At 42.5% G+C, this 13151-nt stretch overlaps 2 protein-coding genes across 39 annotated transcripts in view; both read left to right on the top strand.

Moving 5' to 3' along the window:
- sif (guanine nucleotide exchange factor still life) overlaps window positions 1-13151 on the top strand; it is a 97938-nt gene that overhangs the window by 50954 nt on the left and 33833 nt on the right. For all 38 annotated transcript variants that reach the window (XM_086833895.1, XM_086833893.1, XM_086833906.1 and 35 more), the window contains 3 exons: window positions 5110-5292; window positions 7041-7241; window positions 11970-12197. In XM_086833895.1, coding sequence (XP_086690021.1) covers window positions 5110-5292; window positions 7041-7241; window positions 11970-12197 — 612 coding nt within the window. The remainder of the gene's footprint in view (window positions 1-5109; window positions 5293-7040; window positions 7242-11969; window positions 12198-13151) is intronic.
- LOC110176243 (uncharacterized) lies at window positions 2193-3065 on the top strand. Its single transcript, XM_020942542.2, is given in 3 exon segments — window positions 2193-2219; window positions 2221-2369; window positions 2371-3065. Coding segments are annotated over 3 exon segments (213 nt in total). The 3' UTR covers window positions 2408-3065.

Raw genomic sequence — 13151 nt, 5'->3', positions numbered from 1 at the left:
TCTTCATGATGGGAAAAAAAAACTTTAGTTTGACCTGCCACACACACATACACTCTCGTATATATATACCGTAACGGTGATGGTGGTGGTGGGCGTGGCATTTCATAAACTAATGCCAAAATGGTAAAAATTTATGGCAAGAAATATGAGAAACGAGTTGAACTCCAAAGTCCGGCACAAAGGGCCCAAGTGGGAGGAAAGAGGGTCACACATGTGTGGGTGGTTGGGTGGTGACCCCGCACAGTCCGGTGATGATGATGGTGACCCCCATCTCCATCCTCAAACCCAACCCAAACCAGGTCCAGTCGGGTGGACCTCCCTTTTGGTGCAGCTTTGTTTTTGGCCAAACGTGCGAATATTTTTGCAACTTTTGGTCGAAAGTTGCACAGGAAATGGGTCTGGCATATGGTTGCCACCGGGCCAAACCGGGATAGGGACGGCATTCCTGCCCTTAATCCCCTCCTGGCAGGCGGAGAGGAGGCAGTTTGCTCTCTGGTTCCTGATTTGTTTTCGTGTTGGGTTCAGGAGGCGTTCATCGAGAGCCTGCCGACTGTCGACTGTCCACTGTCGACGACTGCTCCCAGCAGATGCAAAAATATGCTTTATGTAGGCGCTGCTGACACAGTGGGCGTGGCTGTGGTCAGGGGCGGAAAATTCAATTCAATTGTCAACAGCATCCAGGATCTAGCATGCAGCATGCAATCTACAGACTCATCCCACCCCATGGCTCTGTGGCCACAGACATAGGCGCCAGTTTAGAGGTCCGAGTTCGTTTACTGGGAGGAAATGGGGCTTCCCCTTTTTAGCCAGCTCAGCCCTCAGATGCAGCACTCACACGTTATATAATGTGGCATCATTTTGCGGTCAGCATTTATGCAGGCCCATATACAATTTTGCAGGCCTCTTTTGTTGACATGGCAACGGGCTGCGGCAGCATCAGCAGCAGGTCCTGCCAGATTGACCCGTACTCTTACCGGTGACTTTTGACTGCCATGGAGCAGCCATTTAATGCAAAAGCCATGTCAAAAGTCATTTAAGCAGAGGTTGTGTCCTTCAAAGAGGAACTACACTACTCAATATCCTTTGGGGACCGCCACTACTCCGTTTCCGTGTTAATTGATGGCACCGAGAGCTGGCAAGCAAAATAAACTGATAGCGGGTCACGAGTCCTGCGTCCTGCGTCCCACGTCCTGCCTTCCCCATTTGATTATTATTATTATTCTTTCAGTCATTGTTGGGTCGCAGTTATTGTTGCTTTTGCCGTTTGCGGCATCTTTGGCCAGTCATGCGAGGAATATTGTCAACGGGGCGAGTCAAACAATAGCTGAATGTATTTTTTAATTGTACTCTCGAGTAAAAACATATATCAACCAAAACACAGCAGCTTCAGTATGAAAACAACAAACAAACACAAAAACAGAAAGAAAAACAAGTACCAGAATCAGAACCATGAACCCTCCAAACTCTCCTCAACTCTCAAGCGGAAATGGCAGACCAGCGACAACAACGAGAACAAGACCAACAATAATAATAATAACAAGTGCATCTAGCAATGGCAATGGCATCCTCAGATTCTCCATCTACACTGAGGGGAAAATTTAAGTGGGGTTTAAGTCAATAAATCCTTGTTATAGAGCTGCAATGGGAAAAGAAATGCAAGGACTTTTTGTAGGTAAATAATCATCCCAGTTAAAAATAAAATCAGACAGGTGAAAATATACAATATTTTCCCAGCTGAAAATTCACCTAATTATCAACAGAAAAGCTTTGCCAAATAAGGCAGACGACATTTCACTGAAATTCTACATAATTTCCACTGCAATGCCCTCTGATTTCACATGCATTTAAAATAATTGTCAACATGAGTTTATAAACAATTTGCTTCCCCAAACAAAAGGATGTGCCAAAATAAATAACATGGCCAATGAATATTTTTTCCCCCCGAGTTAATAAAATAAGAATAATGAGGAAAATAGATATAAATGCCACTCACATCAATCATGGCTTTGGAATAATGTCAAGAGCATTATTTATACCGCTTGATATTTGGCGAACCATGATGATTTTCGGTTCCATTTCTCTCTGTATCCTGCCGCACAAATGTGAGCCTGGGGAGTATGGTCCGGGAATCAGGAGGCATCGGGTTATGGCATCGCATCGTCAGGGGCAGAGGCAGCCTCAAGTGGCGCTTAATGAAAGCGCAACAGACAACGGGGGCGAGGACCACAGGAACACGACCACAGGACAACGGAGCGTCGGGAAATGATGGTCTGGGCGGCAGAGGCAGGACAACTAAATAGGCGAACCGCAAAAACTCATCGTCAAGGAGCGACAGATACAGCCTGGTGAATGCAAAAGGAGGAACAGAGATGCACTATGCAGCAATAATAAAATTCACGGGAATTGAGATGACAGCAGCGAGGAGCAGCCGGAGGAGGAGATGGAGGCCGGACCTCAAGCCGGAGACGGAGCCGAAAGCCGAAAGCCCGGAAAGGAGCCGCTCGAACTGTGGCTGGGCCTGTCACTTAGCGCGTGACATGTGTCAAAACAAGCGGCAACCGCAACAGCGAGACCGTGACCAAAGAGAGAGGGTCGAGTTTGCTGCACAAGTGCACTATATAGCAGTGCCTTGTGGTCCTGCGAGTGCTGTTAATATCCTCCCACGGCACTGAAATGGATTTGAAAGGCAAGCAGCAGCAGCAGCGGAAGAAGCCTCAAAATCGAGTGAGGCGGAGAGAAGCTCAAAGGCGAGAAAGAAGACCTACGCAAAACAAGATTGACTTTAAATTAAGAACACAAGCCACACGGCAGGAGAAGGCCATTTAGGAGTAAAGCTATTAAAAGGACACTTCAGTAAAGTGAACTTTAATTAAGAACTTTACGAAAAAGAAAATTAATTCCAGAAACAGAGTGTGAAACTAGGCGAATCAAGTTTAAGGGCCTTACAGAAAAGCTTCTTGTGATATGAACTGACCTATACATAATGAGAACAAATGGTCTTTTGATGTATTCTCTTCATTCCAAATTCAAAAAGCAAAAAAGTTTAACTTTACTAAAACCACAAATCCCATTCGATAGCCATTAGCTGCACCTGTTTCCTCTCTGTAGTCCTGTAAAATACAGGTTTACTTATTCATTCATGTGTGTGTCCAATGGGTTTTTGTGGGAAGCCAAAGATCCAGAGATAGCCTTGGTTGTCCGTCAAATATTTCCATTGCATGTGCGGCAAACATATCTCTCGCCCAGTGAAGTTCAAACAGCCCGAAGGGGATTCACAGCTCTGGCTGTGGAGTTATCGTTTGCGTGATTTACACTCCCAATTGCAGGGCAATTACAAGTCCATTAACATTGCCATTAACCCTTGGAGTGGCTGCTCCAAGCTATCAGTATCCAAAAACTCCTGGGGTGCGGTCGCCGGTAGTAGGAGAGGGTCAGGCACAATGGATACAATGGCCAGTGGGGCGATTAATGGTCAAGCACCAGGCGAGAGCTATTTATGGTCCAGGAAGAGCCCATATTACTTTGACAAGGACAAACTGTTGCCTGGCAGCCTCAGACGACTAGCCTAGCCTCGCCTCGGTCCAGTTTTGTGTTGTAAATAATCACAAAACTGGGGGGCTGAGATAGTGTCTCTGTTCCTCTTGGAGTTTCGAGACCTCCTTCCTTCCGGTTTGTGTTTGTCAAATAAGCAGCTTTCCTCAAGTGCAAAGTGCCATTGACAGGGATCTCCTTGGTACGACATCCTCCTGCGTCTCTTCCCTTGGAGGTGAGTGAGTGTGTGCGGTCGCAGTGCATAATGGGATTTCAGTTTATTAATTAACCAAGCAGCTTGGTGCCCACCAAGACCGAGACTGCTGCGAAGGCTGGCTTAGACCTCAACTAGGAATTATTGGCGTCTTTAGTGGAATTGAATTAGGTGAAGCCTTGCCACACATATCGATTGCAGGCTTGAAGCCACACCACCGCATTGTGTGTGTCGTGTGCGAGATGTGCAAATAAAATGCACAAAACTTTGATTTATTTCCACGTAAAACAAACATTCAAAAGGCTCAGCATCGCACAGTTCAAATAGAGAGAGAGTCGCACGGATTACAGGATTGCAGGATTGCAGGATTGGGCGCTGGGCTCTGGTGGTGGTACACACGTAATCCCAGGTAGGACTGCCCCAAGCCCCTCGTCTCCCTCCACCCGTAACCCCTGACTGTTTATGTGTACACATTCATTAAAATGTCGAACATCGAAAGTGCCTATTCAGGTTGTTGCCACGCCCACGGCACACACACACACACACAGTTGCAATGGCAACAGCAGCAGCAGCAGCAGTTGCATCTGCAAATAATTGTCAGCTTACTGACTCGCATTCAATGCAGCAGTCAAAATGCAACAACAAGAAACGAAGTGCAGGGGATTGGAAATGGTTGCGGGAGTGCGGGAGTGCGGGAAAGGGGCACAGGACGAGGAGCCAGGATTCTAGCAGCGACCAAAATGAAACAATCACGTGCTCCATGCTCCATGAGATCTATGCAAGCGTGCTATAAATGCACGTGAAAGCGGGATTTCAAATGCTGAATTTTGCTCCTAACTCCCTACTGGTCCCTGGTCCCTGGTTCCATCGTCCTGCGACGGTAATGGGTCGCTTCAGAGGGGTGCAGCATCTGCGGCGGAAGTCAAACGGTATTTGTAATGAAAACAGGGGCATGTATATGCGCAGTACCTATACGCGAAAAGGGTTTTTTCCCCTATTTTTTTTTGGTGCATTGCCAACGCACTTCAGGATCAGGAAAAGGGGGGAAAAAGGGGTGTGCCAGGAGCAGAGATATTTGAATTGCGCTGCGGAAAACCCCTCTTCGCCGGTTTGACGGAAGAGCTGGGAAAATTTTTAGCTGCACATGACGCGTGATTTATGTATTTTCGTCAAATGGCAGCCACCGCAGAGCAGTGGGACAAAGCTGCCATGAAATGCTAATGATGCCATGCCTCGGATGCTTTCATAACCCACACAGACACTCACACACACATGTGATATATATCCTGAATATATGTATGTATTGCATATGCTATGGCACACTAACCCGTTGTTCTGCTTGTCTCTCTCTCCCCTCCCCACAGGATCACAAGCTGAAGCACATGGCCGAGCTGCAGCAATCAGTTGTCACCGATCAGGAGACGCGTCATCAGATCCAGACGCAGATACTGCAGTGGGAGGAGAACCTGGAGCGGTTGCATTGCGAACAGTTCCGGCTGCGCTGTTACATGGCCTCGCTGCAGAGCGGCGAGCTGCCCAATCCGAAGGTGAGTTATGGCCAGGTGGAAAACACACAACTGGGCCCCAAACCCATATATATAGAACCTCCAGCGAAATGCGAGGCTGTCAGGCAGATAAGTCGGACGCAATTAATGGGTAGAGAGCCATGTCCTTCTGGCCCCAGCTCTATGATTCATCCAGAGCGGTTGCAGTTGTTAGCGCGAAAAATATTGCCTACATTTGTGCGCCAGGGGACGCACCGTTGGGTGCCAATTGCAGTAAAGGTGTTGAAGTTCATCTGTAACCACAGGGTTAAATTGCTTAAATGAAACATTTATTTTTTTATTATTTCATTTAAAAATGACACAATGTTGTGGATCAATTACATGGTAAATGGTGTTAAAGTTCATGGTTTATCTTTATTGTTAAATGGTTTAAAGAAAGCCTCTTCTAAAATAACCAAAATAATCTGTTTTATAAAGCAAAAAGCTAAAATTTGGCTCTAAACATAATTTTGTTTATAACCACAATGTTCATTTAAGCTTTAGTGTTTAAAAATACACTGTGTTATCATGTTGCATATTAAAAAATTAGAAATGAAATTAGAAAATCTAAATATACACAAAATAAATGTGGTTATGTAGTGACCGCAGTCAATTTTAGGATAGGTGTTAACCGCCAGGCTAATTATTTTATGTTTTCATTTTGATTTTAATGACAAAACTATAAGCTGATAATTATTGTCCAATTTCATTTATTTCAAATACAATAACAATAATAATAATTCAATAACAATTTTACTTAACAGTTTAACAGTTTAAGCACAATTTTCGCTTAATAATTCTCTATTTAGTTTAGAGCTGTTGCCATATTTCAATCAAGTCTGTGAAAGGGCTTAACAACATTTTCAATTAATCAGTATCTTTAGCCTTTCATAACCTTGAGACGCAGAGTCAAGCCACGCCAAACTATTCCCCAATCAATGCCTGCCTAATACCAGAACAATAACTCGCTTAAGCCACCGCAAGCTTAAGTCCTCCAACCTTTGGGGAACATCAAAAACAGATTCACAGCCTGGTTCGAGGGCTTAGAACCGGGGCCACAATGGCATTGGCCCAAAATCCCTTTCAACAATCATGATGTCCTATTCCGGGCAAACCCGTTTACAATTTCACCGAGAACCCTTGACGTGTTGTCGAGTTGTCTATAATTACCTCTACCTATCTGAACAGTGGCCGAGGCACAGCCTACTCCTTCATCCCTTTTGCAAAATCAAAACCCAAACATGCACAATTAATCTCCATAACAAAAGTTTAAGCATCTTAAATGAGCTTAAAGGCAATTTTCCTCCCCCTAAACAATCCTTAGAAAGACTCCCTGAATGACTCACTGACTGACTGAATGCTTTGACTGACTCACTGAAAAGGGTTGAAAGTTGATTGCGCTTTTAATGGCAGTCTGAACTGTGGGGAAGAGAGGGTTCTGGTAAGTGCAGTTGTGTGCCTGAAAAGCAACATTATTTATTATTAATAACCACAAAATGCAAACAACTTCAGCACCTGTGAAGAGAGCAACTTCAGTCGACTGCAGGATGCCAAAGGCTTATTTACATAGGTGTACGTCCACACGGTCTGCCTTTTTTAATGCTCTCTTCCTCTGTGAGAGAAGTTGGCAAAATATAGTAAAATTAGTTGCGGGTTGGGTACTACTAGTAGTGGGTCCCAAAAATAACGTTTTATTCATTCCACACGTATCAAATTTTGTAAACTTTTCGCATTTCCCATTTATTCAACAGTCGCTGCTGACTCACGTCTCACGCCCCACAAAGAACACGCTGAACAAGTTGGGCGTATTCACGGTATCCTCCTTCCATGCCTTCATCTGTGCCCGCTCGCCCTCGTTGCTCAACAATCTTCTGGCAGGACGAGGAGCTACCAAACGGAGGCCCCCGATGCTATCGCGATCCAATAGCGGCTCCAGTCGTCGCTCCATGCAGGTGAGTTCAATTCTAGTCACATTTAAATACCTTTTTTGGGTTTACTTATAATTTAAAATGGATACATCTAGGAGAAACCATAGAAATTCATTGAAAAAATGCTTCAAAGAGTTGTGTATTTTCCGAACTTAAAGGTGCTTGAATTCTCACGGAAAATGCCCATATAAATTTACCTATATAAATACGAGCCTTTATGGTTGTCCTCGCGCATCAATGTGTGGCATTTATGTGCGGCCACGGGGCGTATGGGTAATAAAATTATTTCAATTTTAAACGCATTTGCTGTACGCTCCTCGCGACTGTTTGTATGTGTTTATGGTTTTTCTCGTAATGTGCGTGTGTATGTGTGTGTGCCAGAGTAATTGAATTTTTATTTAAGGCAACGGAAATGGCATTAAAAGCTAAATTGAGCGCTAATGCTTAAAATGGATGGGCAATGGCCATCATATAAAAATATGTCCCAACGCCGCCCCCTGTCCATTAGAATTTGCTGTATTTTCTTTCTTTTTTTCTTTGTGTATTTTAGCTTTATAATTTGCATTTAATGGCCATCAAAAATTACAAAAAGAATAATGAAATTTATGAGAGGGGTGGGTGGAAGGCAGGGTTTCCCCCACCCCGCATAGAAAGAAAAACCAAGAAAACGCGGGAGGGAAAAAGAACTCAAGTTGACTTGGCAAAAGAAAATATTTGCATATTTTAAGTGAATAATGCAGGGCGACGCCATTTCAAATGGTGATCAGATGCCGCCCCAGACTCAGTCCAAGTCCAAGTTCCTTTTGGTCCTTTTCCACCTCACCCCTGCTAATGACCTCAACACACAATCAAATCTAAATCAAGTCGAGAAAGCGAATAAAGAAAAGTTCAAGCTGGGCAAAGATTAAATTTGTTGGGAAAATAATTCAAGGCAACAACAGCGGAGGGAGAATTGATTAATAAAACCAGGAAGGAGACTTCCATCAGCTGTTTGTTAAATCTCAATTAGTGTTACCAATTTTGGACATATCTCTTGCTTGATAATGCAATTCATTTAATAAATTCAATTTGTTTCCGATTATTGACAAAATAATCTTGTGCATGACTCGGATTTCATGGGCTCGCTTATGGAACTCTCGGCACACCACTTCATTTCCAATTAAATTTGCCAACGCTGCACAATTGCCCTACCCCTGGCACCTTCCATCAGCAGTCACTGCAATTTTAAAAACCTAAAAAAATATCATAAAGTATAAATACAAATATAAATGATTCCACACATGGACAGACACAGTAGAACCATGTAAAAACAAATGCAATGAAGTTACATAATTGAGAGGAAGAGGAAGGAGACCCAGCCATGACGCTGTAAATGCACTGAAAATTCAATGAATTTGAAAAATGTGCATTTGATTTGGTTCATATAGTCCACACCCAAACCCAAACAAGCCAATTTCTCCTTCAGCGCCTGTAACTGCCCTTCACTTTGGCCATTTTTCGAACATGTCAACTGCAATGCAGTTGAAATTGTGAAATTGTGAAATTGCAACTGCAGTTCAGAAATGGCAAATAAAATTAAAGGCCTCTCTCCAAAGCAAATTATCATTCAGTCAGGCAACACAGTTGGCAGTTATCCGGCAGCCGAAATAACCAATTCGCAAAAGTTAAAATACTCGGGCTAAAATTTAATTAAACTGTCCATCGACAATGCCCGCCAGAATATCAGAGAAATATATATTCTCATGGCCTTGGGCTGGGGACGACGACGACGACGACGACTCCAGTCAGTCAGGAACAATCAAAAGTTAATTAGTCGGGAGGAGAGTTAAGTTCGTGCGGAATTAATCGTCTTTAAGGGTTCCGTAGCATCGAGGACACAGGTCCTCGGAACAATCGGTGCTCAGCAGCCAGGCACTGACATTTCCATTATCACAGTCCTGAAATCGCATTGAAGTTGCTTTCAATTGTTTAGCTTGATATGGAATTTAATTTGAACATAACAAATCAAGTGCAGAGTTGTATAATTTAGCAAAATATAAATGGTAATTTTCTCTGTAGTGAAATGGGTTTTAAATTCCATTGTAAATGCATTTATTAAGTGAGTTTCTATGAAAAATATATTATTTATTTTCTAAATTTTAACAATTCCTAATGAACTTAAATAAATGGAAACTTTAAAGAGATATCTAGATGTTCTTGTATCTTTAAATTTATCTCAAGTTTCAACAAATGTTCTTTAACTGAAAGGATTCAACATTCCCATAATATTTCTGTACCCAATTTGAGTGGCCAACACAAATATAATATGATGCAAATTCGAATGCCTGTTGGTTTTTTTGAACAACCAAAAATTAAATATTAAAAAATTCCTTTTTGAGGAGCTGCACTACTCTTTTTCTTTATTTTTTGTAAGCCTCCGCCTGTGAGGTCCTTTGATCTGCAGAGTATAAATGCCACATACACTTTCATGAATATAAAGTTGATATATTTGGTCTGGCATAATGATCCCGTAATCGATATGCAAAATGGTTATGCGAGGCAACATTCTGCTCCTGCAACGCTTCTTGGAGCTCACTTGGTAGCTCGTGTTGTGTGGAGGCTGCCTTTGCCAACTGCCAAACTAATTCAATTGTCCTGGCCGGGTGTGGGTGTGGGTGTGACGGTGAGTGTGCTGCATATGGGTGAGTGAGTGTATTACCTGGCTGGGCCCAAACTGCTGCCAACTTAAACGAAACGAAACGAACCCATTGCCAATGGCTGCCAATACAAATGCAATTTCCAGCAGCCGACAACTGGCAGCTGGGCCACCTGATTCGTTTACAGATCCAGCCAGGAGTGAGTAGAGTCAGGAGCCAGGGAGCTGTGGCGGGAGGAGGGTCATGAAGAGGCGCTGCAGCAGGAAGCCTCATCAGAGAGTTAACATTGGATGACGATGACGTTGTGGAAACGGTTAAGCATTTTAACTGAGTTTTCTTCAAACCCAACTATGTGCAGCAGCAGATCCTGCTTGCAGGTCTGGATTCGCGGCATCTCCTCCTGCTCCTCCTCCTGGTTATCACGGATGCTGCTTCACCTGCCGCTGCTGCTGCTGCTGGCGACATTTTTCATTACATTTCGGAGGGGGGAGGCGAAGGGTTACTACAACAACTGCATCAACTGCGGGTAGAAATGTATGTGTGTGTTTGCTATTTTTCAATTTTCACTTCCGTGTGGCTATAAGGCTATATGCCAGCATACCAGTTTGCCAATGTGGGTGCACTGGCAAAAAAATATGCAGTTCAATTTATATATAGTAATCGTTTGTATGGCAATATGATACAATAGACCGATTTTACACAAAATTCTAGATTAATATATAATGACTATAACATATATTAAATTTGACGAAAATCTGTTGAAAACTGAAAAAGTCATAACATTTTTTTCTAAAAATTTTCCGATCGTTCCTATGGCAGCTATATATGTGTATATATATAGTCCACCGATTCGCAAAGTTTCGACTTATATAATAGTAAAATTATTAGTTACTTATTGATTATAGTTAAAGTTAATAGCTCGCTGTTTATCTCTGCCTCTCCCCCTCTCTCTCTCTCTCTATGGCTATCGTTTATGTTAATCTCTAGAGGCAACTCCTCTCCCGCGCACTCACACTCACTTTCTCTTCTCTTCTCTTTCCCCGGGGACTATAAATAGAGGCGCTGAGGTCGCGCGCGCCTCAGTCTGTCCTAGGGGTACCTAGTGTTTACATCGGTAGTGATAGTGCAAGTGATCAGCCTTCGAACTCAAAAATATGACGTGGCCAATGCAAATACTTACTGCTCATAGTTACTTACTGGTAATAGTTACTTACTGGTAATAGATACTTTCTGTTCAGAGTTACTTATTGCTCATAGTTATATTCTGATCATAGGTAATTACTGATCATAGTTACTTTCTGGACATAGGTTCTTAATGTTCAGATTTACTTATTGCTCATAGTTACTTATTGATTATAGTTAAATTAAATAGCTCGCTGTTTCTCTCTGCCTCTCCCACTCTCTCTCTCTCTCTCTCTCTATGGCTATCGCTTATGTTAATCTCTAGAGGCAACTCCTCTCCCGCGCACTCACACTCACTTTCTCTTCTCTTCTCTTTCCCCGGGGACTATAAATAGAGGCGCTGAGGTCGCGCGCGCCTCAGTCTGTCCTAGGGGTACCTAGAGTTTACATCGATAGTGATAGTGCAAGTGATCAGCCTTCGACCTTAAAAATATGACGTGGCCAATGCAAATACTTACTGCTCATAGTTACTTACTGGTAATAGATACTTTATGTTCAGAGCTACTTATTGCTCATAGTTATATTCTGATCATAGGTAATTACTGATCATAGTTATTCACTGTTGAAAGATAATAATACCCTGCAAGGGTGTAAATATAATTAAGATGCATTAAAATCGGCTAATTAACATGATAGTAAAGAGGCAGTTGTTTTCTATAAGTTTTAAATCATGAGTTAACTTATCTCAAAGTCTCTCATTTGAATTTAGTTTTCTTACTTATTTTTGTATACTGTTTACAATAAATTAGTTCTTGTTTTTATAATAAAATTGCAAAATTCACTACACTTTTAATGCACAGTGTATATGTTTGAGGCTCGCAAAATGTCTGTGCCTGACTGCTTAATGACATTGTACGTGGGAAATATATATATATATCTGGCCGTGTGTGTCTGTGCCCCTGTTTATCCAATCGAATTTTCTGCCTTTTTCCAGATGAATTCACGTGACGAACCGGAAAAAACTTTCAAAGTTGCAATGCCCGACAATGCTTACTCGACAGTTTATCTACGTGATGCCATGTCTGTGGAGGAATTCCTCGCCAGCGCCTGCGCCCGTCGCAACCTCAATCCCATGGAGCACTTTGTGCGCGTCAAGAAGCGACGTGACATGGAGGATCACAATTACTTTGTGCCGCATCGCAACGATCTGATTGAGAATTATGTAAGTACATAATCAGAGCCAGAATGCTTTCATATGTATATCCCCCTCCCAAGAAGGCGTTCCTTGGGGGGCTCCAACTTGAACTCCATCTTCATCTCCTAGTTTAATTCAACTTATCGAATTTAACTTGGAAATTGCATGTGGAGTGATGTGCGAATGGAATTTTGGCACGTGAGTTAAAGGGGCGGAATATTTTAGGAGTTGAAAGGGCGGCAGGCAGCAGCCCGGAATTATTGCAAGTTTAATGGAAACTGTCTGCCATATTACCCGCTGTGAAGTGCCCACGAGAGTCTTAATTGGCTTGCCTTTAATTATTATCATTTAAATAATTAAATCTATATTTATAATATCTTAAGGAGGATGGAGTAGATTCTTGGAATTTTCTTGGAATGTCTGTAATGACATGTGCATTAAAATAGTCCTTCAGCTCTGGCATATTCAATATTTATGGTTTAATTAAATGACTAAGACAGTTTCCTGTTGATTTAAGTTAATCATAAGGACTATTAAAGATGATAGTTATGTCATAGCTTGAAGCTATAATGCACAGATTTCTCTCTACAAAAAACTTTCTGCAAAGTACTTTTGATATTTTTCACACCCCAGTCAAATCTCTCGACAGAGGGAGTTTCCTGTTAATTCTTTCCTCTTTTTCAGAATTTTGCTGGACTTGTTCTTGCAACAAAATACCAAATTTCCCAATTAGCTCACACTGCCGCCCCTAACGTTTTGGCCATTGCTCTTCAATATTTCTAAAAACATAATGCCATAAATTATGAACTTACCCGTTGGCCATTTCCCATTTCCTTTTTTTCCCCCTTTTTCCCCTTCAGTTGGCACACGATTAGTCTAGGTGAGACTTTAGCCAGCTGCCAAGTCAGCCTTCAGCTAGCTGGAAACTTTCCGACCTCCCATCTCCCACCTTCGACCTCCGACCTCAACAACAAGCTAGTA

The sequence above is a fragment of the Drosophila serrata genome, unplaced genomic scaffold (assembly GCF_035046125.1).
Source record: "Drosophila serrata isolate PLE 108 unplaced genomic scaffold, ASM3504612v1 contig_272, whole genome shotgun sequence".
NCBI lineage: Eukaryota > Metazoa > Arthropoda > Insecta > Diptera > Drosophilidae > Drosophila > Drosophila serrata.
The sequence above is the reverse complement of the archived record's forward strand: the minus strand, read 5'-3'. Positions and strand labels throughout refer to the sequence as shown.